The following is a 27043-nucleotide window of genomic DNA, read 5'->3' as shown; positions in this document are numbered from 1 at the left end:
AAATCATATATTAATAAAAGGTATTCTTATTTATTTATAAACATTTATTTGGTTCAAAAAATATGGAGTACTTTAACTTAAACTATCCATTTAGTTTGCAGCATTTATTATTTAAGAACTTCTTCAAACAGCTGGCCGACCAGGGTTGCCAGCCTTTTCCCCGTTTTCAAATCCCTCAATTGCGATGGGGTATTATTGATTTATTAATTATCTATATAAATAAATTACTTTTATGTATAAAATACATAGCGCGCCATAAGCTTAAGCCTAAACAAAGACAAATTCGACGATTGGACAACTGAAACAACATTGCAATAGCTTAATTTCGAGTGTTATAGATTAAAATATATAGCTCTAGCGTGAACGAGAAGGCATATTTGAGATGGTTTTTGGTTTTCAGTTTCCAGTGGGTTGATTACTTCTTCTTGGCCGCACTGGGACTGGTGGACTGGAACACCGAGGAGGCGGACATCAGGTTCTCGATGTACTGACCAAGTACTTGGTTCTCGGAGCGCAGCTTGAGATTCTCCTCCTTGACGGAATCGACGCGCTGCGACAGGTCATCGAGGGTGTTCTGCAGCTCCAGGACCTGTGTGATGAGGCGGGCCTTCTCCTCCCGGTCGTCCTGGGCCATTTCCATGGCCTCCAGCGAATTGTGCGAGGAATCTGGGGTGGAACTCCGGTTGGTGAAGGAGGAGCGCAGCGAGTCCATGGACCTGCCACTGGGCATTCGACCCGCCGTCGGGGGTTCGTCATCCGGAATCATGACTGTTTTTTATGTTTGGTGGAATAACAATTGATAACATCATCATTTTTGACTCCACCCACACCCACTGAATCTCACTCACCCTGCGGATCCTCGTCCATGTTGGGAATGCTGTCGTCATTGTTTAACAGGGACATGGCTGGCAGTGTTTAGAGTTCGTTGATATAGCTTAAAACTTGAGTTCAATTAACTTTTGCCAAATTTCTCTAAACAAATTGACACGAAAAAAGAAACCACCACTGCGAAGTTAGGCAACACTGGCTGGAAACCAGGGCGGCGCAGTCGTTACCAGGGCGGCTCAAATCTATTAGAAGTTTAAAAGAAGAAGAAGCAGCTGCATTTTGTAATCTAAAAATTAACATTTAAAAGAAACTCGACTAGAAGGGGAATTACTAAGCATCTGAGTAGGTGTTTTAAAAATAAACATTTCGCTTTGAAAGTGTTGGAGAAAGGTTACCGCCTTTCCAAGGTTTACAGCTATTTTTGCTGTTAACTTAGTTTGACACTTTAAGCGGTTAGGAAAAGTGGTAATGGTTATAGTTTAAGCATTTTAAGCTCTTCTGTAATACTTTCTCATAAGAGACTTTAGTCACGCCAAAAGCAAACCATTTATTGCCCTTTTATTTCCGCCTTTTTAAAATAACCGACACCAGGCGCAAATCGGAGCAGAGTTGCCACCTGAGCCGTTCGATCATAGAAATTAAAATACACACATGCTTTTGGTGTTTCTAATATTGCTGGACAGAACGCTTCCGTTTTGGAAGGAGTGTGGAAATCCCCGGGCGCCGATTTAAGGAGTTTAGTCCCCGAACTTGGTGGAAATTGTGTTTAGTTTTTCCGCCTGCTTCAGTGGTTATTCGTTTTGGCCCACCAATTTACGAGGTCGCTCGTTTTAACACCCTCGCAACAACAATCCGACATTCGGTTCAGGTAAGCGTTAATATCCTGTCCCACCATTTGACTTTCGCGACCTGACAACCCGTGGCTCTGTCATTCTAGCCGAGTCCTGCGAGCGGACAGCATCTCAGTAGCCTCCATTATCCTGGTTTCCACCTCCTCCGCGGCTGTACATTTTTTGGCTCCGCGGGCAAAACGGAAAACCGTGAGGGTAAGTCAACAGTTGGATTCTGGGAATAGAAGTTGCAGGCTTTTGGAAAATCAAAAAACTAGAGCTGTAGCTTCCAGGTCTTCGTAAATCCCAGCCCGTGTTCAACCGAACCAAGATAAGAGGTTTTACAATGTTCTTGTGACATTGGTTTCGGTCACTACGTAACATTGGAGGGTCATATGGGATTGTGGTTCCTCATCGTGGGTCAGCTATAATGTCATTAGCAGGTTCACAAATCCCATGGGGTCTATTAATAGGGTCGGGTCATTTTTGAGATAACATAAATCTTGGGGCAGCATAACTAAAAATGGTATCAAAATTTCAATATGTATCCAGTGTGACCGCAGGCGGGTAACGGGATTATTCCTGAATCGCCGCGGGGTAACTCAAACGGGGGGAGCGAAACGTAATAAAACAGATCTGTCAATAAATACAAATAGGTAAAATATTTCGGACTTTGGTTAACAAAACCATCTGTTATTTTTATAAACATATAAGTAAAAGTATATAAAGTAACTGCTACCTGTTAGGAACCCTTGAATACTACAGTTTGAAGCCCATTTTGCAAATCCCCTTTAAACACCTAAATTAAACCTCTTTAAAACACTTTTCAGGTAAATAACCCACCCAGAATAACCGTAAATATTTAAAACAAATTCGCCAAATTACGCATTAAAAAATACCAACACTTGGTATATAAATTTAAAACGGGAAATACACACGATGAGTGCCAATAAACGCGCGAAAACAATAACTTTAAACGGAAAACTTTAAAAACAAAGGGCTTTCGAAAAACTAAAAAGGTGATAAGCTAAAAACAAAATATAAATCACAAATTGGTCTAGAAATAAACCTACAAACCAAAAAACACCCAAGTCAAGATTACAGAACACAAAAAAAAAATACTAAACCCCGGTGCAGAGTGTAAAATGCCAAAAACTTTTGTGCGCCTCAACGTACAAAAATTGTAAAGACGCGAAAACAGGGGAAGAAAATTCAGTTTCTTCTTTAACCGTTTCGAAAATAAATAATAAAGAGATAGACGGGGAGTGAAAAGCGGGAAAATGCTGCCCCTTTCGATGGCCACCGCGGAGGCCAAGCAGCTGCAGCGCGAGTTGTCCATTTCGGTTGCGTCCGCCGGAGGAGGAGCAACTGCAACTGGTAGTCACCACAATGGAGGCGTCTCCACCTCGTCCGTCGTCGGTGGAAACACTAATAGCCTGCTCACACTGGCCCCACCTCGCAAGGAGGAGCTGCGCTTCCTGCCCCTCGCATCCATGGGATCGAATAAGACCTGCAACATCACCATCAGCAATGTCGTCCAGCCCATGAAATCCAAACTGACGGCTGTGAATTTGAAGAGCTCTGCAGGAGCAGGGGGAACTTCGATTGTCGCAGGAGGAGGAGGAGCAGCTGCTCCCATGTTCCAACTAGTGCCCAATCCCAGCCAGCCTTTGGTGGCCATCCTGGCACCCAATCGCAAGACCACGCTGCTTGGAGGGAATACATCCAATCCCCAACCGGTGGTCATTAGATCCGGAACTCCTTTGAACAAAAACAGCCTGACAATCCATAGCAATGGCATGGCCACCATGACGCCTCTGGTGGCTCCACCACCAACTGGAGGAGCATCAGGAACGCTCCTGGGAAAAACAGAGCTTCCACAGAAATTGCAAGCGGGTGAGTAGGGTTTCCCCCTTCCAAGTTACATAAGTCGAATTTTAAGTGGGTTTTCCCCAAAAACCCAGAGATCTCGGGAACCCGAGTTCCATTACAATCCGGAAAATGGAAAATGGGGAATGCTATTCTCTATAGATGTGTGTGCTTGCATGTATTTGTGTGTTTGCGGGGCAATCTTTATAGTTTACTTTCGTTGTTCACATTGCTCTGCGGGTTTAGTTTTTAGTTGTTGTTCGACTGCTGCACATTTCATAACACCGAAATTAATAGGGTTTGTGTGCGTGTGCCATTTTGGGTTGTTTTAGTCAATTAAATAGGGTTCTTTAATTATAATTAAAAATAATTTGTATTATATGCTGGGGTTTTATCACTAGCAATATGCAAAAGGCGGGGTAGCAAAAATAAAAAAACAACAACAAAACGATGATGACGATCAGGTTTTTGCAGCTGCAATAAGAGGAGAAGATTTTGGGATCCCAGGGGGAATTCAGGGGGTTCAGATCGAATCGTCTTTGAATGACTAATTAAAGAAAAGTCACTTGCTAATTTGTATCTTTTTTCTCTCTCATCTTTCAATTTCTCATCTTACAGCACCTGTGCCCATTTCCAGTACGACGGCTCCGCCGCAAATCTCCTTGCTGGCCAATCCCCTCAAGCCACGTGCTCCATTGATACTCAGCAAGGTGGCGGTGGACAAGCTGCGTCTAAAGTTCAACCAGGCGAAGAACAATCCCAATTCTTTGGTGCTCCACAAGGCGGCGGCGACAGCGGCGGCGGCGGCTAATCATGTGAAGAAACTGGTGACGCTGCCGAATAGCAGTGGCGATAGGATCACCCAGAGCAACAGCAGCAATCCTGGCCAGCTAAAGACTGTGGTTCCGGTTAAAGCCATGCCTGTGGTGGCGGAGGAACTGCCCACCAATAACCACATGAGCTTGATTAAGGCCAAACCGGTGGTGATGAAGGAGGTGCCCAAGATTCCAACACCTCCTCCAGTTAGGGAGGAGCCCACACTTGAGCCCAAACCCTCTCCTAATCCTGTGGAGATAACCCCCAATGGAGAGACCCCTAAGGAGATCAAGCAACCTGTTCAGTTGGAGAAACCAGAGCCAAAGGAATCTCCTCAAGAGAAGCCATCAAAGCCCCAGGAAGCCGTGAAACTCCAGCCATTAGTTCCCAAAGAATCCCCAGAGCTCCTGCCAGTGGAATCTCCCAAGGAATCCCCCAAGCTGCAGCGCTCCAAGTCCTTTGTGGCCATCAAGCCCTCTTGTCCAATCGCCAACAGCGAGCGACGCCATTCGGTGGCCATAATGGCCAAGGAAATCGATGTGATTGAGCAGCCCAGTGCGCCCATCGAGACCATCACCATAGAAGATGACGAGGAGAGCGAGGAGGAGGAGCAAAAGGAGCCACAGAAAGAGCAGCCCAAGCAGAAGGAGATTGTGATGCCCATTCTGCCCGCTGGGATAACCATTTCCACCACCAGCAGATCGGCTAATGTTAAACCAAAACCCGTGCGAAAAGATTCCTCCGTGACGACAATCTCCTCGCGAGGGAGTTCCTCCAGCAGCGATGTGGAGGAGATCTGTGCGCCTGGGAAAAGAATCGAGGAGGAGCTAAGTTTACTGCCTGGCATAAGCATCATTAAAGCAGAATCTTTGAAGCAGTCCAAAGAGGACTTTGAACGCTCTTTGCGCTGCGATGAACAGGTGCCTCATACGCCACCTAAAACCTCCTCCTCTTCGTCCTCCAATTCGGAAACAGCATCGCCGCCTAAAGTGGTCGAAACTCCTCCTATAAAGAACGGCAAGCGATCCTACGACCATGATGCGGTCCCTCCGCCCGGCGCCAAGTCGAGTTCCCTCAAGAAGAGCATGGTGCAGAACCTGGGCATGCTGAAGTGGCGCGGCCAGCAGCCGGCCAACCTGCAGAACTCCACCATCCGCTTCGAGCTGAATCAGTTCAACCTGCTGCAGATCAACGAGCGCTGTCCGCCGCGCCAGGGACCTGCTGCCTATTTCGAGAGGGCTCTGTATGATCGTCCTGGTAGAAGGCCATCGGGAAGCATCCATCCGCTGCTCTACCTTTGCCAGCGTTGCAACTGCCATGGACCCGCCGCCGACTTTCTGGCACCACGTGAGTAATGAAGGGATTGGTTGAGAGTAGCTTAAATCCAGGGTTCGGAAAATAGCACACACTATAAAAAACTTTTGTTATCAACATGTTATTATATATTATTATAATATTGACTTGTGTGTAAAAAAGTGTATCCTACATATGTTTGAAACATAAGTAACACCTACATGTCATTTGTGTTATTTACGCGATGTGTTATTAACACGACGTGTTTTTTACGCAACGTATTTTTAACACAATGAGTTTTTGACATTAAAGTGTCAGAATTGTATGTCGAACTGAAAAATGCACGGTTTTCTAGAGTATAAGAATTCATATATAACACACACATATCATTTGTGTTATTTACGCGATGTGTTATTAACACGACGTGTTTTTTACACAACGTGTTTTAAACACAATGAGTTTTTGACATTTAAGTGTCAGAATTGTATGTTGAACTGAAAAATGCATGCTTTTCTAGAGTATAAGAAAGCATATATGAGCTTTGAAATGGTTAAAACTAACCAACCGTATTGGTTTTTCATTTTCCCTTTGACTCGTAATGTCAGTGAAATGTATTTTTCATTTGTGTTAAAAACACAGGGAGTAAAAAACACGTCGTGTTAAAAACACATAGTGTAAAAAACACAAGTTAGCTGTGTGTGTTAAAAATTATTTTTCACATTTTAACACTTTTGTATTTGACACACATGTCAAAAATTTAGCTCACACTGTAAAATACAATTTTTCATGTTTTTAACATGTGTGTCAATTTCCGAACCCTGCTTAAATTAAATCATCATATTAATTAAATATTCTATTCTATTACAGATTACTGCTCCGTGGGCTGTGTGCGTCGCGCCCAGAAGCGTCGCCTGCCGCCGAGCAATCAGAAGGACAGCAAGCTGAGTCGCACGGAGCAGGCAGCTCCTCCTCCGGCGAAGAGCCAATCGAAATCCCTGGCTGCCATCCAAGAGCAGCTGGCGCAGCGCTCGAAGGAGAAGTCGCGTAAGCCCTTCCGCTGGAGCGAGTATCTCAAAACCAAGGGCAAGGATGTGGCGGCGCCCATTCACCTCTTCCTCAATCCCTTTCCCATCAGCCCCAATTGCTTCGAACGCGGCATGAAGCTGGAGGCCATCGATCCGGAGAACTGCTCGCTCTTCTGCGTCTGCAGCATCGTCGAGGTGCGCGGCTATCGGCTGAAGCTCAGCTTCGATGGCTACTCCTCGATGTACGACTTTTGGGTGAATGCCGACTCGCAGGACATCTTTCCGCCCGGCTGGTGCGATGAAACGGCCCGCGTGCTGCAGGCTCCCAAGGATTACAACTCGGAGCGCTTTAGTTGGAGTCGCTATCTGGTGAAGACGGGAGGAAAGGCGGCGCCTCGCGTGCTCTTTGCGCATCTCAATCTCCAATCGCAAACGGGAGTGAGGAATGGTTTTGCCGTTGGCATGCATCTGGAGGCGGAGGATCTGAATGATACGGGAAAGATTTGCGTGGCCACCGTTACGGATATTCTGGACGAGCGCATTCGCGTGCATTTCGATGGCTGGGACGATTGCTACGATTTGTGGGTCCACGTCAGCTCGCCGTACATCCATCCATGCGGCTGGCACGAGGGTCGCCAGCAGTTGATAGTTCCTCCAGAGCGGCAAAAGTCTGCCTTCAATTGGGATGACTACATATCGGAGGTGGGGGGAATGGCCGCCTCCAAGGAGCTCTTCTCGCCGAGGCAGCCGATGGAGTACCAGGCCAGGATGAAGCTGGAGGTGGTGGACCAGCGCAATCCCTGCTTGATCAGACCCGCCACTGTGGTCACTCGGAAGGGCTATCGGGTGCAGCTCCACCTGGATTGCTGGCCCACGGAGTACTACTTTTGGCTGGAGGATGATAGTCCCGATCTGCATCCCATTGGCTGGTGCGAAGCCACCTCCCATGAGCTGGAAACTCCACCTGGTTATTTGCAGACTAAACCCTTAATGCCCTGCGATGTGGATGGCTGTCGTGGTTATGGGAATGCCAAGAGGTTTAACTTGAATGTTCATGCTCTGCGGGATTGCTGCCCTTATGCGCCGGAGAACTGGCGACAGTGGCGCTCTAAAACAGTGAAGCCTCCTCGCGTGGCTCCTGAGCAAATACGCCGGGGATGGGGGACAAAGAAGCAGAAGCCACAAGCCATTAAAGAGGAAATCCAGCCAGAGATTAGCCAACCCAAACCCGAAGTTGTTAAGCCGGAAACCAAGCGAAAAACGACGACGCCGCCTAAGGAAAAGGTTGTGAAGAAGCAGAAGAAGGAGCAGGCGGAGCAACTCCCCGATCAACGTGGCCTCTCCATAGCCAAGTCCTTTGTCAAGGATTACGGACCGCAGTTCCTGCAAAACTATCGCCTGTGGCAGCAGAATAGCTCCTTTGATGCGGACCAAGTGCGCACCAATCCGCTGCACTGGACAAAATGGGATGTATACGAGTTCATAGAACGCGCTTTGGACTCGGCGGATATAGCCAGGTCCATTTTAGACCAGGATATAGACGGAAGAGCCCTCTTAATGCTGGGAAGGCACGAGTTGGACAAGTACCTGAAACTCAAAGTGGGCCCGGCCGTGAAGCTCTACTCTTTGATAGTCAATCTGCGCATTGCGGTGGTCTGCAAGTTTGAAACAAACACCACGGGTTTGGAAATCAATGGCAGGACTACTCCAAAACCTCTTCCTGCCAAGAAACAGGAGCAGCAGAAGCCCCTTAGCAATGGCTACAAAAGGGAGCTTGAAAAGGAGATCTCCTCCTCCTCCGACGAGCTGGACAGCGAGGACTTCCTCAGCGTCAAGCCGAGCAGCCTGGTGATTGACGAGGACGCCGAGGATGGCGATACCGATGCCGATGTGGTCATGGTGCCGCTGGAAGTGCGCATGCCCATGAGCACCGCTTCCTAGGACTTTAGATTCCACAGGCAGCCAGCCTCCGTTAATTGATTTGTAAGATTATTTTGTTGCAACGGCCTCCGGGTATTAATATTATGCTATAGTCTATCTATATTTATTCTATAAGCCGATCCGAAATCGATTATGTTTGTTTTCCCCCTCCCGTTTATCATTCAATAAATGATCCCTCTAGATATGTAAAACTATGGGTTATCCCTATTGTAAACCGATGTATCGGAGCCTATCTCCCGGGTAATAACATCCTCTGTTTCGGGAAGGACCATAGAGCCATCCACTGCGAAGAGAACGTTGTCGAACAGTTGGGTGACCTCCACGAACAGCTGGAACTGCTCCATGTTCTCATAGCGTAGGTTGTTTATTTCTTGGTAGTTTTTCAGGGCCTCCAGTAGTTCATGATCTGGGAGAACAGCCTCCTTCTTGAGGATTATCATCAGAGCCATGAGCTCTTGGACGCTCAACTTGAGGAAGGACTTGTCCTGGGTGATTTGGGTGGCTATGGGCAGGATTTTCTAGGGAAGAAGGGTAAAATTGGAGGGTAAATGTCATACGAACCGGTGTCATAACGCCCGCGGGCACAATGACATTTTTATACCCGTTACTCGTAGAAGAAAAAGGGTACATTGTATTCGTGCAAAAGTATGTAACAGGGAGAAGGAAGCGTTTCCGACCCTATAAAGTATATATATTCTAGATCAGGGTCACTATCTGTCCGTCCGTATAAACGCTGAGATCTCGGAAACTACAAAAGCTAGAAGGTTGAGATTTCCCACACATATTCTTGGGCTTCCTACGCAGCGCAAGTTTATTTCAGCCGAGCGGCACGACCCCTCTAACGCCCACAACGATTTTTAAATGTGTCTAGCGCTTACGTTTTTAAAGATTTCGGAAAAGTATAAAAGCGTTTATTTATACCTATGGAAATGTAGAAAAAATGCTTTAAATCGTACTATTTGTTAAAATGATTTTGTCCCGGGAACCCAGTCTGATGAAGTTACAGATTTACGCCCTGAACTTTGTGATTCAGCACTGGCTGGTGACGGAACTAGTGCCCCAGGATGATCTCATCAGCATTTTGAAGCAGTACCAGGAAGTCAACGAGGTCACCTTTGCCAATACCCAGAAATTCCCACATTTTACCAAAATAATCAAGTACTTCCCCAATGTCCTTTTGGATGCCGAGGAGTATATTAACCAATATTAGGAAATAGAGTTTATTTCTAGGTAATCTTTGAACTTCTGAAAGAAATACTCTAATAAAAATCCTTGTAGTTTAAGAGTTTAAGGATTTTTGATATATTAAAAGGAGAAATATTACAGGTTAATGATACCACTGGCCAGGAACCTTTCCATTAATAACAGAATAACAGAACTTATATTTTTAAAATTCTTGTTTTTATAGTTTGTATAAAGTTCAAATCTGGAACTTGAAAGACATTTGCTAAAGATAAGACCACAAATGCTGAAAATTTGGTAGATAAAAACCTACATTGCTTAAAAATAAAGAATTCCTTAAAGTTTATAAGCATTAAGGATACATATATAAGAAAAAGTAAAGATGACAACATGATAGACACATTTTTCAAAATCAAACGACCAGAGCTGCCAACTCAGCTCTCTTCAAACCGCTGCCCTTTTTCAGTACCTTATTTGCGGTATATACCAACGCGTTACTGCGAGGGCCGCATTTGGTACACTGGTTCGTTGTTTGTTTACTCGCAGAAAGCCGAAAAATTCACACAGTGGCCCCAGAAAGGCGAGAATAAGGTGAAAAAAGGTGTTTGGTAATTGGAGAAAAGTGTTGCGCCGTACCGCGAACCGACCGTTGAACAGCAGCAGGTGGTGGACGACAGTGGAGCCGGGCACAATCCGTATGGCGATGATATGCTGCAGATTGCCCCTAAGATGGCCACGGGAGATTATGACAATCACCACCAGACATCGACGGTGGATCTGGAGAACAGCCACTCGCCGGTTAAGCGGCAGCGTGGCAGCGAACTGGATCACTCGGCCCTGCAGCAGCAATCGCAGCAGGCACAGCAGCCGCAGGAGAAGCCCGACGCCCAGATGTACACGTTCGGTGTGAACGCCTGGAAGCAGTGGGTGATGACGAGGAATGCGAACAAACGGCGTGGCGGCCCTTTAAAATACCGGCGGCTCTTTGAAACGGAGCTGCTCCAAATGACGGCATACGTGCTGAATGAAAGGCTTTGCCTTTTCGTGAAGGAGGTTCGAAAGCCTAATGGCACGGAATATGCGCCGGACACCATCTACTATCTTGTGCTGGGTTAGTGATTATTTGTTGATTTATTTACACGAAACATTTGTTAATATTAAACTCTATTTCTGCAGGCATTCAGCAATATCTGTATGTGAATGGACGCATAGACAACATCTTCTATGATCCTTACTACGGGCGGTTTACGGAGTGCCTGGACGAGTTGGCGTGCAAGTTTTCCGTGCCTTACAACGATTCGCGTAAGTTAACTGGCTTCAAAACAGGGTTCGGAAAATAACTCATTCTGTAAAAAACTTGTGTTGTTAACATGTTAAATGACAAAGTGTTAAGTTCAAAAAAAGTTATTGACATGTGTGTACAAAATTGTAGCTTACATATGTTAGAAACATAAACAACACACACAGGTTATTTGTGTTATTTACAAGACGTGTTTTTTACACAACGTGTTTTTAACACAATGAGTTCTTGACTTTAAAACGTCAGAAATATATGTTAAAAAATTCATAAATGTTTTAAAACGGTTAAAAATAACAATTAAGATATCCTGGTTCAACATTGATTCTTCATTTTCCCTTCGATTCGTTAATGTCCAAAAAATGTAATTTTAATTTTTGTTTAAAACACAGTGTGTAAAAAACACGTCGTGCTAATAACAAATTGTGTAAAAAACACAAGTGAGCTGTGAGTGCTTACAATTATTTTTCACATTTTAACACTTTTGTTTTTGACACATATGTCAAAAAACTTTGCTCACACTGTAAAATACAATTTTACATGTGTTAAATTCCGAACCCTGCTTAAAAATACTCTAAATTTACCACTAATTCCTTTACTTCCTATTCTTTTTCTAGAATACATTGTCACTCGCGTGGAGGAGGAGCATTTGTGGGAGTGCAAACAACTGGGCGCCCATTCACCGCATGTCCTGCTCAGCACGCTCATGTTCTTTAACACAAAGCACTTTAATCTGACAGTGAGAAATATTTAAGCAACGATTATGGACTTGGCTAATACCTTACTCGTTTTTCAGACCGTGGAGGAGCACATGCAATTATCCTTCTCATCACAGAATTCCAAAGTTCCTGGCTCACGAAAAGTGCTCTTACGATTCTATCCACCGCAGGCGGGTTTGGGTGAGATCAAGACTTAATTTATAGCACACAGAAACTGAAACTTATCTTTGTTTTCAAACAGATGCAAGTCCACGCAAGAAGAAGGTCTACGAGCAGCAGGAGAATGAGGAGAATCCGCTGCGCTGTCCCGTCCGCCTCTACGAATTTTATCTCTCTAAATGGTTAGTTATTTTATGGATAATGAAACAATCAACGATTGCTAATGGTTTTTCTTATCTAAACCAACAGCCCTGAGAGCGTGAAGACCCGCAACGATGTATTCTATCTGAAGCCCGAGCGGTCCTGTGTGCCCGACTCCCCCGTTTGGTATTCAACGCAAGCCCTGGAGCAGGATGCACTCCAGTGGATGCTGCACCGCGTCAAGATGGTCAAGGAAATCAACATTGCGCTACTGACGACTTAATGTTTAATTAATTAATGTTTAAACCCCCGCGACGTGGATGGCTGCCGGGGCTATGGCAACGCCAAGCGCTTCAACCTCAATGTGCACGCTCTGCGGGATTGCTGCCCGTATGCGCCAGAGAATATCTATATTTATTCTATAAGCCGATCCGAAATCGATTATGTTTGTTTTCCTTCCCGTTTATCATTCAATAAATGATCCCTTTAGATATGTAAATCTATGAATTATCCCTATTGTAAACCGATGTATCAGAGCCTATCTCCCGGGTGACCACCTCTTCTGCCTCGGGCAGGACTATGGTGCCATCCACTTCGAAGAGAACGTTGTCGAACATTTGGGTAACCTCCACGAACAGCTGGAACTGCTCCATGTTGTCGTAGCGTAGGTTGTTCACCTCCTGGTAGTTCTTCAGGGCCTCCAGTAGTTCAGGATCTGGGAGGATTGCCTCTTTCTTGAGGATTATGATCAAAGCCTTGAGCTCTGCGACGCTTAGCTTCAGGAAGGACTTGTCCTGGGTGATTTGGGTGGCCAAGGGCAGGATTTTCTGGGGAAGGTTTACAAGTTAGAAGGACTGATGGGTAATACATATGCCTCATACCTTCGCTACCAGATCCATTAGCGCTGGATGGTTGTGCTCGCTGGCCAGATGGAAGACCTGCAGCACCACCTCCATGGGCCAATCCTGCAGAGCCAGCTTGTCTATATAGCAGTCGATAAAGTCCAGCATCTTGTAACGCTCGGCCAGAAGCATGAGGTCACCACACATGTCGATGGTGACCGCGTTGCACACCTCATAGGTGTAGATATAGAGGAGCAAAGCTTCGTAGGCGGTGGGCGAGGCGTCCTCCACGGATATTACTCCCTTTTGCTTCTGAAACTCCGGGTCCTTGATCAACCTTTCGAACTCCTCGGAGGCGGAGACCAGCATCACCTGGTGGCACTTGAAGATCCGCTGGCAGTGCTTACCCTTCACCTTATCCACCGACCAAACATGCAGCTCGCAATCCGATTTTTGGCCATTGCGGAGGAGATCCAAGCGACGTAGTTTGCAGTTCATTTGGGGATTCGGTAGCTGTCTTTATAGAGAATTTGGAAATAGGAATTTGGAAATTGGGGTTCCCACCCTTGGCAGGAATGTCAGATTCTGGGGAAGAGTTCGCCGGCGAAAAGAGCCAGGGAAGCGCCAGGAGCAAGAGTCCTCCGGCGAGCATCGACTGGAAGGAGGAGGAGGAGGCACCAAAGGAGCCTTCCGTGGGCAAGGGAAGTATTCTAAAGGCAAGGGAGGATGTCCAGATCCCTTATTCCGAAAAAGGAAGCTTTGTAAACCCACCAGAGGAGGAGGAGACCACCAGTCCCGAGAGATTGAGTGGTCTAAAGGAACCCCGAACCACCATTGCCTCGGATGTGGAGACGGGAACGGCTTCGGAGGACTCCGAGGACTCCGTTAGGACATCCCCAGAAGAACCCATTCGCTCGACGAGTAAAAACCGCCGTTTGGAGTACTTTCGCAGTGGATCGGATGCCGATTGCCAGGTCCATGTGCTGAGCAACTGTCCCCAATCTAATAATCCTGAGGTGAGTATTTGCTACAAGAAGTTCCCCTGCCACCGTATCTTCCTGGCCACCGCCTCCGACAAGCTGGAGCAGGATGTGTACCAGAATAAGCAGTGGAATGGTGTGCTCCAGATCAATGGGGTTTCCCCCGAGAGCGTGGAGATCTTCCTGGAGTTCATCTACACCTTCGAGGTGACCTCGCCGCTGGTCCAACTCAGCCAGGTGGGCGATATATTCATCCTGTCCTGCGCCTACAACATGCCGGAGTTACTGCGATCCTTTTCGGAGCATCTAAAGCAGCAGGATTGGCCCATGGATGGTATATTCCCAGCTTTTGACCTGGCATTTCGGCATAATATCATCGATCTGGAGAGGGTTTGCATGGAGGTGGGTTAAAAATAGTTTTAGAATGTATTTTATAAACCTTAAGATTTTAGAAAATACTGGAAAAGGGAAAGATTTTGACCCGGGAACCCAGTCTTATGAAGTTACAGATTTACGCCCTGAACTTTGTGATTCAGCACTGGCTGGTGACGGAACTAGTGCCCCAGGATGATCTCATCAGCATTTTGAAGCAGTATCAGGAGGTCAACGAGGTCACCTTCGCCAATACCCAGAAATTTCCGCATTTCACCAAGATTATCAAGTACTTCCCCAATGTCCTTTTGGATGCCGAGGGGTATATAAGCCAATATTAGGAAAAAGAGTTTATTTCTAGGTAATCTTTAAACTCTTTATAAAGGGATAATCCAATAAAAATTCCTGTAGTTTCATACTTGTTATAGTATATAGGATATAGTAAAAGGAGAAAGATTTCAGGGTAATAAAACAACTGGCCAGGAATGTTTTTTGATTAAATATTACATTTCAACATGTCATTAATAACAGAACAAAGGAACTTGTGTATTTTTCAGATTCTTTGTTTTCATAGTTTGTATGAAGCTCAAATCTAAAACTTCACAAACATTTACCAAAGATAAGACTAGAAATGCTGAAAATTAGTGAAAAAGGAACCCAAATAAAGAATATATAGTAAAGATAACAAAACATGATACACAATTTTCAAAAATTAAAAGGCCAGAGCTGCCAACTTCGGTTAAAATGATTGGGAAATTTGGTTCGATGTTTTATGTTATCCGATGTTTATCGAAATTTTGTATTGGTCTCGCCCTCTCTCCCTCTCTGAGCCGGTGTTACGTATAACTGACACTTACGTTTGCCCTTACGTTTTGGTGAAAAACATCGATGTTTCCAGAAAATTTTAAAACATGGTAAATCAGCATAATCAGCATAAAAATTATTTTTTTCATTAACACACGTATAAAGATGATTTATATTTTTGCAGATTATTTCCAAATGTTTTTACAAATTTCCAAGAATCTTAAAAAAAAACTATAAAATTATCTTTAATGCACATTAGGGTGGACTTTTTTAAGGTCAACTGAGCTGAGCATCTTGAATGGTAGGTTTCTGTGTGTATAGCAAAAGTATCATTTAGGATTTTTAGGAGGACAACGAAAGAGCAATCCAAAAATCACTAACGGATATTACAAATTTGGAAAACCGAACCGAACAAAGGAGGAGGAGGAGAAACCCGTACCCCAACCCCAACCCGAATTGGAAACCTATTCTACAACACCAACGTTGTGGAATTCGTAAACTTCTTAAAGATTCTGTCTCAAACAGCCACCCTGGAAAGAAGAAAATCAAAAAGGCGTTTGGATTTTGAGGACAGCGACACATTCCTTCAAAGATAAGAAAAAAGATCCCGTGGTTAAGATCCAGGAGAGGAGACCAAACAGGACCTGTCTGCACCAAATACCTCCGAGAAAAAAAGGACCTTCAAAAAAATAAACCAAAGAAATACTTTACAAAAGAAAAGTTCCTCAAATTACATTGTAAAACGGAGGAGCACGTCGAAATGGTGAACAAATTAAGAATTCAGTTCGGTGTACCGACTGATGTAAAGTAGTTTTGCCGGTTTTGGGGGAACCGATTTGCAGATAAAGCTAAAACATTAACGAACAAAAAGCTACAAAAAAGCATATTAAAATCCTAAAAGTCTCTGCAAGGATTTAAATTGAAATAATACATTAGTTATTAGAAATAACATGAAAGACATGTTAAGACAACGAAAACATTAGGTAAATGAATTTATGATGAATTTATTATTGAACTATAATTGTGTTAACTTTTTGTGTTATAATAATATTTAATTTTTTTTATTTTATTATCATTTTTGGGGTATAACATATTTTATTATACCCTTGCAGAGGGTATTATAATTTTGGTCAGAAGTTTGTAACGCAGTGAAGGAGACGTTTCCGACCCCATAAAGTATATATATTCTTGATCAGGATCAATAGGGGAGTCGATATAGCCATGTCCGTCTGTCCGTCTGTCCGTCTGTCCGTCTGTCCGTCTGTATGTCTGTTTCAATACCGTTTGCGAGCTCAGTTTAAAAGCTAGCGCCTTGAAACTTTCACAGTCGTCCTAAAACATGTGTACGCAGATCAAGTTTGAAAGCCGACCCGATCGGACGTCTATATCCTATAGCTCCCATAGGAACAATCGGATATAGCTTTCACAAAATGAAGATATTTCGCTCAGTGTAAGAGCTATTGACATGAATCTTTCCAAATCGTATTTTTATGTGCGTACCTTGATGAGGGTAAAAGCGCGTGCCGATCGGACGTCTATATCTTATAGCTCCCATAGGAACAATAGGGTGAAATCGGTCAAAATTTGACGTTTTTCAGGATATTTCGCGCAAAATATAAGCTATTCCCATGAAACTTTCCAAATCGTATTTTTTTGTGCGTGCCTTCATTAGGGTAAACCCGCGTGCCGATCGGGCGTCTATATCCTATAGCTCCCATAGGAACAATAGGGTGAAAAATTTAAAAATTATATTTTTTCAATTATAAAATATTTTGTTGTTTATTAATTCATGTTGCTAGTCTAGTCAAGTTTTAATTCGTAAAATCTGCAAGGGTATTAAAACTTCGGCTTGCCGAAGTTAGCTTCCGTCCTCGTTTTTTTATTTAATTTATCCCCACATTAAAATCGCTAAAAAGCGTTTCAAACACATTTACAAATTTTAGATAAAGTAGCGCCTTAATGGAAAGTCACCACCTTCACCACATACTGTTTTCCAACGTCGGCCTAGAAGGTGCTTTAGTGCTCGAAAAATTTAAAAAATTTTAATTCGACAACTTTTTTGGTAAGCAATTAAAATTGCGGACAATTGAACATGCTAACCCCGTAGTATGCAGGTCGACATGAATAATCAGTGGATCTGTCCTAACGGCGTACAGGTAAGATAACCAAATGTAAAGTTGCAAAACAAATGTGTTTTTTAGCGAATTAAATATCCTAGGTGGACAAATCAAATCAAATCTAATACAAAAAAGGCTATAGCAATATATATAGCAAAGTACCTTAAAAGCAATAAAAGCAATAAAAGCAAAAAAAGTTTATAAACACAAAGGATGACAAAACATGATACACAATTTTCAAAATCAAATGACCAGAGCTGCCAACTCCACCCACTTCAAAATGACGCCCTTTTTTAGTGCCTTATTTGCGGTATTTTTCGGTATATACCAGCGGACCTCAAACGCGTTATGCGAGGGCCGCATTTGGTACACTGGTGCGCCATTTTTACTCGCAGAAAGCCGAAAAATTCACACAGTGGCCCCAGAAAGGCGAAAAGGTGTTTGCAAAAAGGTGTTTGGTAATTGGAGAAAAGTGTTGCGCCGACCGTTGAACGTTGAAAAATGTGCCCGCCAAGCGCGCAGCGGTGAAAGGCAGCTAATTGCGGCACCAAAGACGCGCTCTCCACAACAAAACTCGTGCTGCTTTTCCAACAACTTGGAATTGGAATTGTGGGGATTGCATCGCATCTGCATCCGCATAAATACGACAAAAAGCAGCCAGTGCAGGGCGGCCAGCGGGATAAAGCAAGTGCAGTGATTTAGTGATATTAATTACCCCGCAATCGGCGCATACAGACACGCTCCTCGGTCGTTTTTCCCCATTTTTTTCCCCTTTGGAGGCGCATGTTTTGTTTTTTCGTGCACTGTACCGTGGGCCCAGTGTGTGTGTTTGTATGCGTCGGTGTGCCCTGTGCGTGTGTGTGTGTACAATTTTAGGCGGCAATGGTGTGAGGCCCTGGCCAGCCGATAGTCCGCCGCACGGGCGATAGTTATCGATAACGGGACGATGCACTAATTTGTTTGTTTTTTTCGCTTTTCGTTTTGTCTTGCAGTTTTCATATGTCTATATAAACAAGCGCAAAACGAGATTTGGTTAGGAAAAATAGAAGAAAGAAGAGCTGCCTGAAATGGAGGAGATATCCAGCCTAGACTCGTTCGGCGGGGATTCCAATGCGCGACCGGAATCGGCGACCCCAAAGCCAGAGGATCAGGAACAGGAACAGCCAGCTGCGGCGAGTGAATCCCTGGACACGCCCGCTTCCCCGCCAGCGGAGGACGCGGAACCACCACCGCCACCCGCAGAGGATTCCCCCTCCGCCGCCGCCGCCGCCAAGGAGCCCGAGGATGACTTTGAACAGATCTCCGAGGGATCTCTAGATGCCGATGACAACCAGTCGCAGGATAAGGCGGCCAGTCCACAGGCAGATCCCGTGGAGGGGGAGGGGGAGGCGGAGGCAGAGGATCCTGTGCCCTCCGAGGAGCCACAACCCTCCGAGGAACCTCCAGCAGACGAGGAGGAGCAACCGCAACCGGAGGCGGTCAGTGTGGATCCCCAGGAGGATCAGGAGGAGGCGGAAGAGGAGACGGATGCTTTGCAAGCCACCGCGGAGGAGGAGGAGGCCGCTGCTGCCGAAGCAGATGCCGTGGATGGTGGCCCAGCTTCACCAGAAGCCATGGATGTGGATGAGGGAGAAGCTGATCCTGAAGCTGATGCCGAAAACGATCCCGAAGGCGATCCCGAAGCGGAGGAAGAGGCCGCCCTCGAACCAGAGGCTGCAGACGATGTGGATATGCAGTCCGTGGGTGGAGACTCCCACCTGGCCGACGATGCAGAACCGCCAGAGGGCCGCGACGAGGTGGACACCAGTCTAGAGGACAATGGCCAGGATGCCGACGAGACGGAAAAAGAGACGCCCGCCGATGAAGATGATAATCCGGAGGCCGACGGCGAGTCGGAACAGGTGGAGGAGGCGGCGGAAGAGGCTGGAGAAGCCGAGCATGGCGATGGTGAGTCTATAAACTCTTTATTTAAATAAAATATTTAATAATTTATAAACCCAACCCACAGACACTGTTGAAAACGTGCTGGAGCCGGAGGAATCGGACGTCTGCCTCATTCCCGACGATCAGGAGACGGAGGTCACCGAAGCGGAGAAGGAACAGGCCCGCGAGAATGCCGAAAAAGCCGCCGAGGAGGAGGAAGCCGAGGAGCGGCAGTCTAAGACACCCGATAATGATGGAAAGTCCCTCACAGATGCCGCCGTCGATGCGGAAGATGATGGTGCAGGTGTAGCAGATCCCACCGACGAATCCCCGTCCACGCCAAATGGTATGTGCGCCAGACTAACAACCAAAATGTCCCATCCCACATCTACTCTATCCATTTTGCCTACAGATGCTCAAGCTGGAGCTAAGGCGGCGGCAACAGAGATTGCCGAAGGTGAGCAGATTGGGGTTATACTTGGGCGAAAGTCACTAACATTCTTTATTTATAGTATTTTTGTTTAAAAGCGTTATTTAATAAGTCAATGTTTAAAATTGCATTACAATTTTCTTACTGCTTTTGCTTTGAATTCTGCTATTTTCATGATTACTTCTTAAAAATCTGTAGTAACTTTATTTCTTCTTAGCATTTATGCTTCTTATTTTAAGCTTAAAAAATCACATAATTTTTTTTTATATAAATTTATGTTTGCTTTGTCAATAATCTTGGGTTAAAGTCTAATATTCTACTCAAAATTCAAAAATTATATGTTTTAGGGCTGATTAAACTCTCGAAATTTTTGTGAAACAATGTACAATATATTTTGATTTTAATTGAGATTTAACAACTAGTTGTATTATTTAAAAAAAAATATTTTAAAATCCATTTTAATCTAAACTAATATAAAATTGGACCTCTAAAAAACGGTCAGTAGCAAATTTGACCCAGAACAAATTGAGATAAAAATCTACAAAAAATCACATTAATTACTAAAAAAATTATTTAATATAATTTGTATTAGCCACCTGTTGAATGTACAACAGTTATTTTGCATTAAAACAATAAAAACTAATATAAATCTCCCTAATAGACGATGGAACCGACCAAGCGGCCAATGAGGAGGAGGCTGGCGGCGATGCTCCCGATGCAGACGAGCCCAACGCCGAGGAATCCTCCAGCACAGGAGCTGGTGAATCGGGAGCAACGCCTAAAATCATCATCAGTTGGATCGTGGGCAGCGTGCAAAAGTGCAAGCAGTGCGACAACGAAAAGAACTGTGGATTCCGGTACAAGAAACCCGAAGAGAACCCGTCGGAGGAAAAAGATAAAGACAAGGATAAGGATAAGGGAGAGGAGAATGCAGAGGAGGAGGCGCCACAAGAACCTCCGCCCAGCGGATTCGAGTACGTCTGCGACACCGCCTGTGTAAATGCCCTGCTAGCCGATCAACCCGGCAAATACTTTGTGCGGCGCAAGAAGTTCCTGGTGGAGGAGGTTGTCCGGGAAGAGGGCGCCGCCGACGAGGCAGAGGGCGACGCCGAAGCTTCCACAGAAGCTGGAGAAGATACCCCTCCCGCCAATACGCACGATTGCCTGCAGTGCAAGGAGCAGACGCGTTGCAAGTATTTCATCAAGCAGGATCAAGACATTCACTACATCTGCAACGACGATTGCTTCAATCTGCTGAACGCCGAGGAGCCGGAAAAATTCAAGCTAAAGCGCCACTCGATTCGCGTGCGCAACATTGGCGCCACAACCCTCCAGCCGCCGCAGAATTCGCCCAGCAAGCAGCAGCCCGAGAGCAGCGTGGTGGCCCGAACGCTGGCCGAGGCGGAGACGGCGCGTCTGGACAGGATCGAGAGCTTCCGCAGGCGCTGCGCCGACTGCGAGGCGGAGATCAATTCGAACGAGAAGCAGCTCATGTGGGAGACCATGGACTTTTGCAACGAAGTGTGCCTGGGCAGCTATCAGCGTACAATTGGCTCCAGCTGCGTCACCTGCAAGCAGGAGGTGAGCTCCACGGCGCTGGGCAAATACTGTGTGCGTTTCGGCTTCGATGTGCGGCAGTTCTGCTGCGCCGGTTGCCTAAATACCTTTAAAAAAGGTCTGAAGACCTGTTCCTGCTGCCAGAAGGACATTAGCGGCGGGCAGGAGGGTTTTCTCGCACCCGTGGGCGACAAGGATCAGTTCAAGGACTTTTGCTCGCAAGCCTGCCTGCGTCGCTACGACAGCATGTGCAATCCAAGGAGAAAACTGCGCACCGATGTGTGCGGCGTTTGCAACAACGAGAAGCCAGTGCGCGTGGAAATGCTTCTGGAGGACAGAGAGCATTACTTCTGCTCGAATCCGTGCTTCTCGGCCTTTAAGTTTGTGAGCAACGTGAATGCGGATCCCTGCGCCATGTGCTCCAAGTACTTTGAGCGGCGGAGCGCCGAATCCTACACCATCTACAACGAACAGCAGTCGCCGAAGGTCTTTTGCTCGCGCGTCTGCATCAACGTCTACATCATCGTCAATCGGCACATCGTTTCGTGCCAGTGGTGCAAGGTGAAGAAGTACAACTTTGACATGATCTACCAGGTGGGCGGGCAGCAGGACCAGGAGACGCTCACCTGCTCCATCAACTGTCTGACCATGCACGGCGTCAGCTGCAACATCTCCGCCCGGGCGGTGACCAAGTGCGACAATTGCGCGAACTTTAATACGCCGCAGTATCACCTGACCATGTCCGATGCCTCCATGCGCAACTTCTGCACGTACCAGTGCGTCATGCAGTTCCAGAATCAGTTTGCCCGCGCACCGCTCACGCTGGACAGCGACCTGCCGCCCAGCAGCAGCGCCGGCAGCAGCTCCAAGTCCCAGCAGCAGGGCTCCTCCACAAGGGGCAGCAAGAATGCCGCGCCCTTCCCCACGGGTCTGCCCAAGCGGGTCAAACTAAAGCTGTCCCAGCAGCAGGTGAGTCGAGTTCAAGTTATGCGGGGGTAAATTGTTCATTTTTTAAATTTAAAGATTTTTTTAGATTATACAAAATTATATAGTTGAATTGTTAAATTGTTGAAAATTATAGTGAATTTTAAAAATTAAAGGAACAACCCAAAATTTAAATTTTTTTTAAGTTGTAACTAGTGGTTTTATTGTTATATATTTTTATAAATTGTTATTATAGAAAACACAGAAAAACTTAAAATATTCATCCTAATTATTTATTTATTTTTATAAAGCTTAAAAAGCTTAACTTAAAAAACTAATCATTAATTTAAAAAAAACGTAAGAAGGTGACAACTCTGTTTTCAAAATTTAAACGGTTCAATTATTATAGAAGTCACAGAAAAATTCAATTTATACTAATATACTAATTATTTATTTAGTTTTATAAAGCTTACTTAAAGTTTAAAACTAAAAGCTAACTTCTAAATACTTCATAATTTTTAAAAATATAATATGGTGACAACTCTGTTTTTAAATTTAAACGGTTCAACAGTCTCGAGGTTTTTGACTTCAGCTTATAATTGTAATTAGTGGTTTTATTGTTAGTTATTTTTCAAAATTATTATTATAAAAATCACAGAAAAACTTAATATTCCTAAACTTTCTAATTATTTATTATTTTTTATTAAGCTTCCTTAAATTTTAAAACTATAGCTTTTTTATATATTCTCTATTATTTTTAAAAAATATAATAAGGTGACAACTCCGTTTGGTTGTCGTGGGAATACCCTAGTTATGATCTCCACAATTTTTAATGTTACCGTATAATTAGTGCTGCCAAAAAGAAAAGTCAAATATTGCAACTCTTTTTAGGGTTGCCTATTGATCTTAAAAATAATTCTTGGAAATAGGCTTTCAAAAAAGGAGTTTCAAGCTTGATTATATTTAATTTTGATGTTACCTAGAAGAAGTTCCATTGTAGGTTCTATAATTACAAAGCTAACCTATCACTAATTGCCTAATTTGTATCGTATTTACTTACAGTCTGGAAAAAATGCCGCTGGGGCCAAGAAATCGGGATCCGGCACCATGCTGCCGGTTATATCCACGGTTCAATCGCTCGCCAGCGGCGAAACCGAGGCCCGGATCGGCAATGTGACGGTGCGGCGCAAGCGTGGACGTCCCCGGGAATCGGGAGGACCTTCCCCGCCACCGCTCCCCATGCCGTCGGCTCATGGAGGAGCTCCTCGTGGAAGACCCCGCAAGCATGTGGACTACTCGGTGCGTTCCCCTTCGCCACCACCCATGCCCAACTCCCACTTGGCCATCGGGGGTAGGCGGAATACCACCACTACCATGGATTTCGGACCAACTACGGTATCCGAGACCAAGATCATCACAGTGCCACCATATCCCAAGTCCGTGCGAAATGTAAACATTAGCTGTAAACCGCTAACTGTGTCCACCGGTGAGCAGTGCACACCGGATGTGCGCGATTGCGCCACGCAGACGGACAAGGACTACTCCAACAAGGTGCTCATCCCGGTTCCGGTGCCCATTTACCTACCGCAACCCATGTACATGTACTCGATGCCCTTCCCCGTCCCCGTGCCCATTCCACTGCCCATACCCGTGCCCATTTTCATACCCACCACTCGCAACACTTCACAAGGCATTCTCAAGGAGATCAAGAAGATACAGGACAAGATGCCGGAGGATCCGCTGGAGGCGGAGCTGCTCATGATGGCCGAAATGGTGGCGGAGGAGAAGCACGAATCGGACAGCGACTCCGACAACGAGATCAAGCCGGATCCTGGACTGGTTACGCTGCAGTATCAGAACAGCTTGGAGTCCGTCGCCCAGCAGCAGCAGCAACAGCAGCAGGTGGTCGACGTCAGTGGAGCCGGGCACAATCCGTATGGCGATGATATGCTGCAGATTGCCCTCAAAATGGCCACGGGAGATTATGACAATCATCACCAGACCTCGACGGTGGATCTGGAGACGTCGATGACGGCGAACACGATTAGCAGCCAGTCGCCCATGGGTCACGATGGGATGGGTCAGATGGGAGTGCATCATCTGGACCAGCAGCATCACATGCTCGATGCGTCGCAAAGGTGAGTGGAGAATTTAAGTCACCGAAAATCTGATTACACTAGTTTACAGACGAAATGCTCCACAGCAATTGATTGCAAATTCCCTAGATCACGAAAATACCACTATTTTTTTTCGATGGCACAGTTTTTTTTTAAAGATTTTTTTAGAGCTCAAAATGTTAAATTTCGGACTTTTTCGAATTTCCTCTTATATCCCGGCTCATATCCACCCAATTGGGCCAGTTTTCGTTTCATTTTAAAGTCAATAGATCAGAGATTAACTTTGCCATACAGATCAATATGATTGGATAAGTGATGGCAGCGCAGCAGCTCGACAAAGATGAAAAATGTGTTTTTTGGTCGACTGTAAGTCGGCTGTATATATAGTAAAAACTCGAAATAAATCCGTTGAAAAATCATAATGGGTACAAACTTAAAGTTTACATCCTAACGAATAAAATAAAGCCGGATATGGCCCACATCCTCGGGAAATTGGATTTATGGTGGATTTTTAAAGTTCGGATTTTTCAACTTTTTTAAACAAAAATAAGTGGTGACGGCAGCCGGGTCAAAAAATAATTACATTTAAAAGCTAAAAAATTTTAAAATAAATTTAATATTAATAATTATCAACGTGTACATTTCAGAACCCCTCGTGGTCGCAAGCGAGGCGTTGGCGCCGTCATGGATTCGCCCAACCGCAACAGCCGCTCGCCGGTGAAGCGGCAGCGTGGCAGCGAACTGGATCACTCGGCCCTTCAGCAGCAATCGCAGCAGGCACAGCAGCCGCAGGAGAAGCCCGACGCCCAGATGTTCCTCAAGTACACGTTCGGTGTGAATGCCTGGAAGCAGTGGGTGATGACGAAGAATGCGGATATCGAGAAGAGTTCGATGCGCCGGCGACCCTTCAAAACGGAGCTGCTTCAGATGACGGCAGACGAGCTGAATTACTCGCTTTGTCTTTTCGTGAAGGAGGTTCGAAAGCCTAATGGAACGGAATATGCGCCGGATACCATCTACTATCTTGTGCTGGGTTAGTGATTACTCGTTGATTTATTTACTCAAAACCTTTGTTAATATTGATTTATATTCCTGCAGGCATCCAGCAATATCTGTATGTGAATGGACGCATAGACAACATCTTCTATGATCCTTACTACGAGCGGTTTACGGAGTGCCTGGACGAGGTGGCGCGCAAGTTCTCCGTGCTTTACAACGATTCGCGTAAGTTAACTGGCTTAAAAATACTCTAAATTTTCCACTAATTCCTTTACTTCCTATTCTTTTTCTAGAATACATTGTCACTCGCGTGGAGGAGGAGCATTTGTGGGAGTGCAAGCAACTGGGCGCCCATTCACCGCATGTCCTGCTCAGCACGCTCATGTTCTTCAACACAAAGCACTTTAATCTGACGGTGAGAAATATTTAAGCAAGGATTTTGAACTCGAGTGACATGTTCTTGATTTTTTTAGACCGTGGAGGAGCACATGCAATTATCCTTCTCGCACATAATGAAGCACTGGAAGCGCTCATCACAGAATTCCAAAGTTCCTGGCTCACGCAACGTGCTCTTACGATTCTATCCACCGCAGGCGGGTTTGGGTAGGTTCTTACACTTAATTTAATAGATTATATACAGGGTCTAAACTTTTTAATCCTTCTTAAACAGATGCCAATCCACGCAAGAAGAAGGTCTACGAGCAGCAGGAGAATGAGGAGAATCCGCTGCGCTGTCCCGTCCGCCTCTACGAATTTTATCTCTCTAAATGGTTAGTAATTTTATGGATAAAAAAACAATCAATGATTGCTAATCGTATATAATCCCACAGCCCCGAGAGCGTGAAGACCCGCAATGATGTATTCTATCTGCAGCCCGAGCGCTCCTGTGTGCCCGACTCCCCCGTTTGGTATTCCACGCAAGCTCTGGGGCAGGATGCCCTCCAGCGGATGCTGCACCGCGTCAAGATGGTCAAGGAAATCAACATCGCGCTACTGACGACTTAATGTTTAATTAGGCAGTTATATCATTGTGTACGTGCAAGGCTTGTCCTGCAATGACACCCGGAGGACGATTCTTCGGCTTGGTGCTTAGCACGAGTTTGTTTGCGGGCAAAACCAAATAGGGCTAACCTAGGAGCGAGAGTTGTGCTATATTATAAATTGTTTTAAACTTACTTTTACACCTATTTTGATTGTCTATATAATTGCAGCAGCAATAGCGCTGAGCGAAAGAGGAGACCTTGTATAAAATGTGAACGATAACCAAGCCCATCTCACTTTCGATTGAATTATAATAATAATAATAAACTAGAAACCAGCAATCAGCAATCCACACACAAAACACCCACTCACACACGCACACACATGTAGACAGAGAGACATCTTCATTAGTTTTTAGGATCGTAAGCCAGAAACCCGCGCATCTTTAGTCATTACTTAGATTGTTTAGGCGATATAGGGCGATAAGGATGTGCCCCCAGCGGATAAGTGCATGTATGTATGTACATAGATCGACGATAGATGACCACACAGTGATTGATGAGTGTACAATGAGAGTTGTACATAGGATGCGAACCTTAACCATGTTGAACTGTAAAATGCTGTACTCCTTAACTGCAAGATCGAACTGCAAGTACATGTCTATATATAAATACATACATACTTTCAATGAAAACGGATGGATTTTTAATTGGAAAAAGGATTAAAGGTATATTATATTTGATATATGGAAAAGCGGTAATATTAATTTTTAAATTTGTTTCTTTCATTAAAACTTTATATTTTATAGAAAAAGAAAGGGGAATTATAAAAACCATAATATTAACCTTTAAATTTGTTTCTGGTATTATAACTTCGAATAATATAGAAGAAAAACAA

At 44.9% G+C, this 27043-nt stretch overlaps 6 protein-coding genes across 9 annotated transcripts; 4 read left to right on the top strand and 2 right to left on the bottom strand.

Annotated features, from left to right (window-relative positions):
- Positions 1-179: 179 nt before the first annotated feature.
- On the bottom strand, positions 180-1035 carry LOC108063579 (short coiled-coil protein B). The gene is made up of 2 exons (XM_017150718.3): positions 849-1035; positions 180-768 (listed from the first exon to the last, which is right to left on the bottom strand). The coding sequence occupies exons 1-2, from the start codon at positions 901-903 to the stop codon at positions 416-418; spliced, it is 408 nt and encodes a 135-aa protein (XP_017006207.2). The 5' UTR covers positions 904-1035; the 3' UTR covers positions 180-415.
- Positions 1036-1466: 431 nt separating this feature from the next.
- l(3)mbt (lethal (3) malignant brain tumor) lies at positions 1467-8776 on the top strand. The gene is made up of 5 exons (XM_017150723.3): positions 1467-1696; positions 1766-1874; positions 2489-3554; positions 4146-5690; positions 6504-8776. Exons 3-5 carry the CDS (start codon positions 2939-2941, stop codon positions 8600-8602), a joined length of 4260 nt encoding a protein of 1419 aa, XP_017006212.2. The 5' UTR covers positions 1467-1696; positions 1766-1874; positions 2489-2938; the 3' UTR covers positions 8603-8776.
- Positions 8777-10396: 1620 nt separating this feature from the next.
- Positions 10397-12383, top strand: LOC108063602 (zinc finger MYM-type protein 3-like; the record flags this gene model as incomplete). Its single annotated transcript, XM_017150745.3, has 6 exons — positions 10397-10895; positions 10961-11086; positions 11699-11820; positions 11878-11980; positions 12042-12141; positions 12209-12383. Coding segments are annotated over 6 exons (1125 nt in total), but the record flags the coding sequence as incomplete, so codon positions are not given.
- On the bottom strand, positions 12370-13440 carry LOC108063603 (uncharacterized). Its single transcript, XM_017150746.3, has 2 exons — positions 12982-13440; positions 12370-12927 (listed from the first exon to the last, which is right to left on the bottom strand). Exons 1-2 carry the CDS (start codon positions 13438-13440, stop codon positions 12601-12603), a joined length of 786 nt encoding a protein of 261 aa, XP_017006235.2. The 3' UTR covers positions 12370-12600.
- Positions 13441-13517: 77 nt separating this feature from the next.
- Positions 13518-14691, top strand: LOC108063601 (uncharacterized). The gene is made up of 2 exons (XM_017150744.3): positions 13518-14324; positions 14375-14691. Exons 1-2 carry the CDS (start codon positions 13518-13520, stop codon positions 14633-14635), a joined length of 1068 nt encoding a protein of 355 aa, XP_017006233.2. The 3' UTR covers positions 14636-14691.
- Positions 14692-17571: 2880 nt separating this feature from the next.
- On the top strand, positions 17572-26840 carry woc (without children). 4 transcript variants are annotated; one of them, XM_017150697.2, is made up of 12 exons: positions 17572-17899; positions 18208-19162; positions 19224-19484; positions 19551-19595; positions 20230-22094; positions 23112-24187; positions 24814-25199; positions 25265-25390; positions 25459-25580; positions 25639-25768; positions 25836-25935; positions 25996-26840. In XM_017150697.2, the coding sequence occupies exons 2-12, from the start codon at positions 18283-18285 to the stop codon at positions 26168-26170; spliced, it is 5166 nt and encodes a 1721-aa protein (XP_017006186.2). In that variant the 5' UTR covers positions 17572-17899; positions 18208-18282; the 3' UTR covers positions 26171-26840. The 4 variants fall into 4 exon arrangements, with proteins under 4 accessions (XP_017006186.2, XP_070072317.1, XP_070072316.1 ...); XM_070216215.1 differs by having other exon boundaries at positions 17595-17666; XM_070216216.1 differs by lacking the exon at positions 19551-19595.
- The last annotated feature ends 203 nt before the right edge of the window (positions 26841-27043 follow it).

Source organism: Drosophila takahashii, chromosome 3R (genome assembly GCF_030179915.1).
Source record: "Drosophila takahashii strain IR98-3 E-12201 chromosome 3R, DtakHiC1v2, whole genome shotgun sequence".
Classification (NCBI taxonomy): Eukaryota; Metazoa; Arthropoda; class Insecta; order Diptera; family Drosophilidae; genus Drosophila; species Drosophila takahashii.
The sequence above is the reverse complement of the archived record's forward strand: the minus strand, read 5'-3'. Positions and strand labels throughout refer to the sequence as shown.

Excerpts from the sequence above, each read along its gene's own strand:
- woc (XM_017150697.2), top strand. The coding sequence starts at position 18,283 with ATGGAGGAGATATCCAGCCTAGACTCGTTCGGCGGGGATTCCAATGCG. Across the intron at positions 19,163-19,223 it reads AGAAGCCGAGCATGGCGATG|ACACTGTTGAAAACGTGCTG; the intron begins GTGAGTCTATAA and ends CCCAACCCACAG. Across the intron at positions 25,581-25,638 it reads CAAAGCACTTTAATCTGACG|ACCGTGGAGGAGCACATGCA; the intron begins GTGAGAAATATT and ends TGATTTTTTTAG.
- LOC108063603 (XM_017150746.3), bottom strand. The coding sequence starts at position 13,440 with ATGAACTGCAAACTACGTCGCTTGGATCTCCTCCGCAATGGCCAAAAA. Across the intron at positions 12,928-12,981 it reads TAATGGATCTGGTAGCGAAG|AAAATCCTGCCCTTGGCCAC; the intron begins GTATGAGGCATA and ends AACCTTCCCCAG.
- LOC108063601 (XM_017150744.3), top strand. The coding sequence starts at position 13,518 with ATGTCAGATTCTGGGGAAGAGTTCGCCGGCGAAAAGAGCCAGGGAAGC. Across the intron at positions 14,325-14,374 it reads TGGAGAGGGTTTGCATGGAG|AAAATACTGGAAAAGGGAAA; the intron begins GTGGGTTAAAAA and ends TTAAGATTTTAG.
- LOC108063579 (XM_017150718.3), bottom strand. The coding sequence starts at position 903 with ATGTCCCTGTTAAACAATGACGACAGCATTCCCAACATGGACGAGGAT. Across the intron at positions 769-848 it reads CATGGACGAGGATCCGCAGG|TCATGATTCCGGATGACGAA; the intron begins GTGAGTGAGATT and ends CATAAAAAACAG.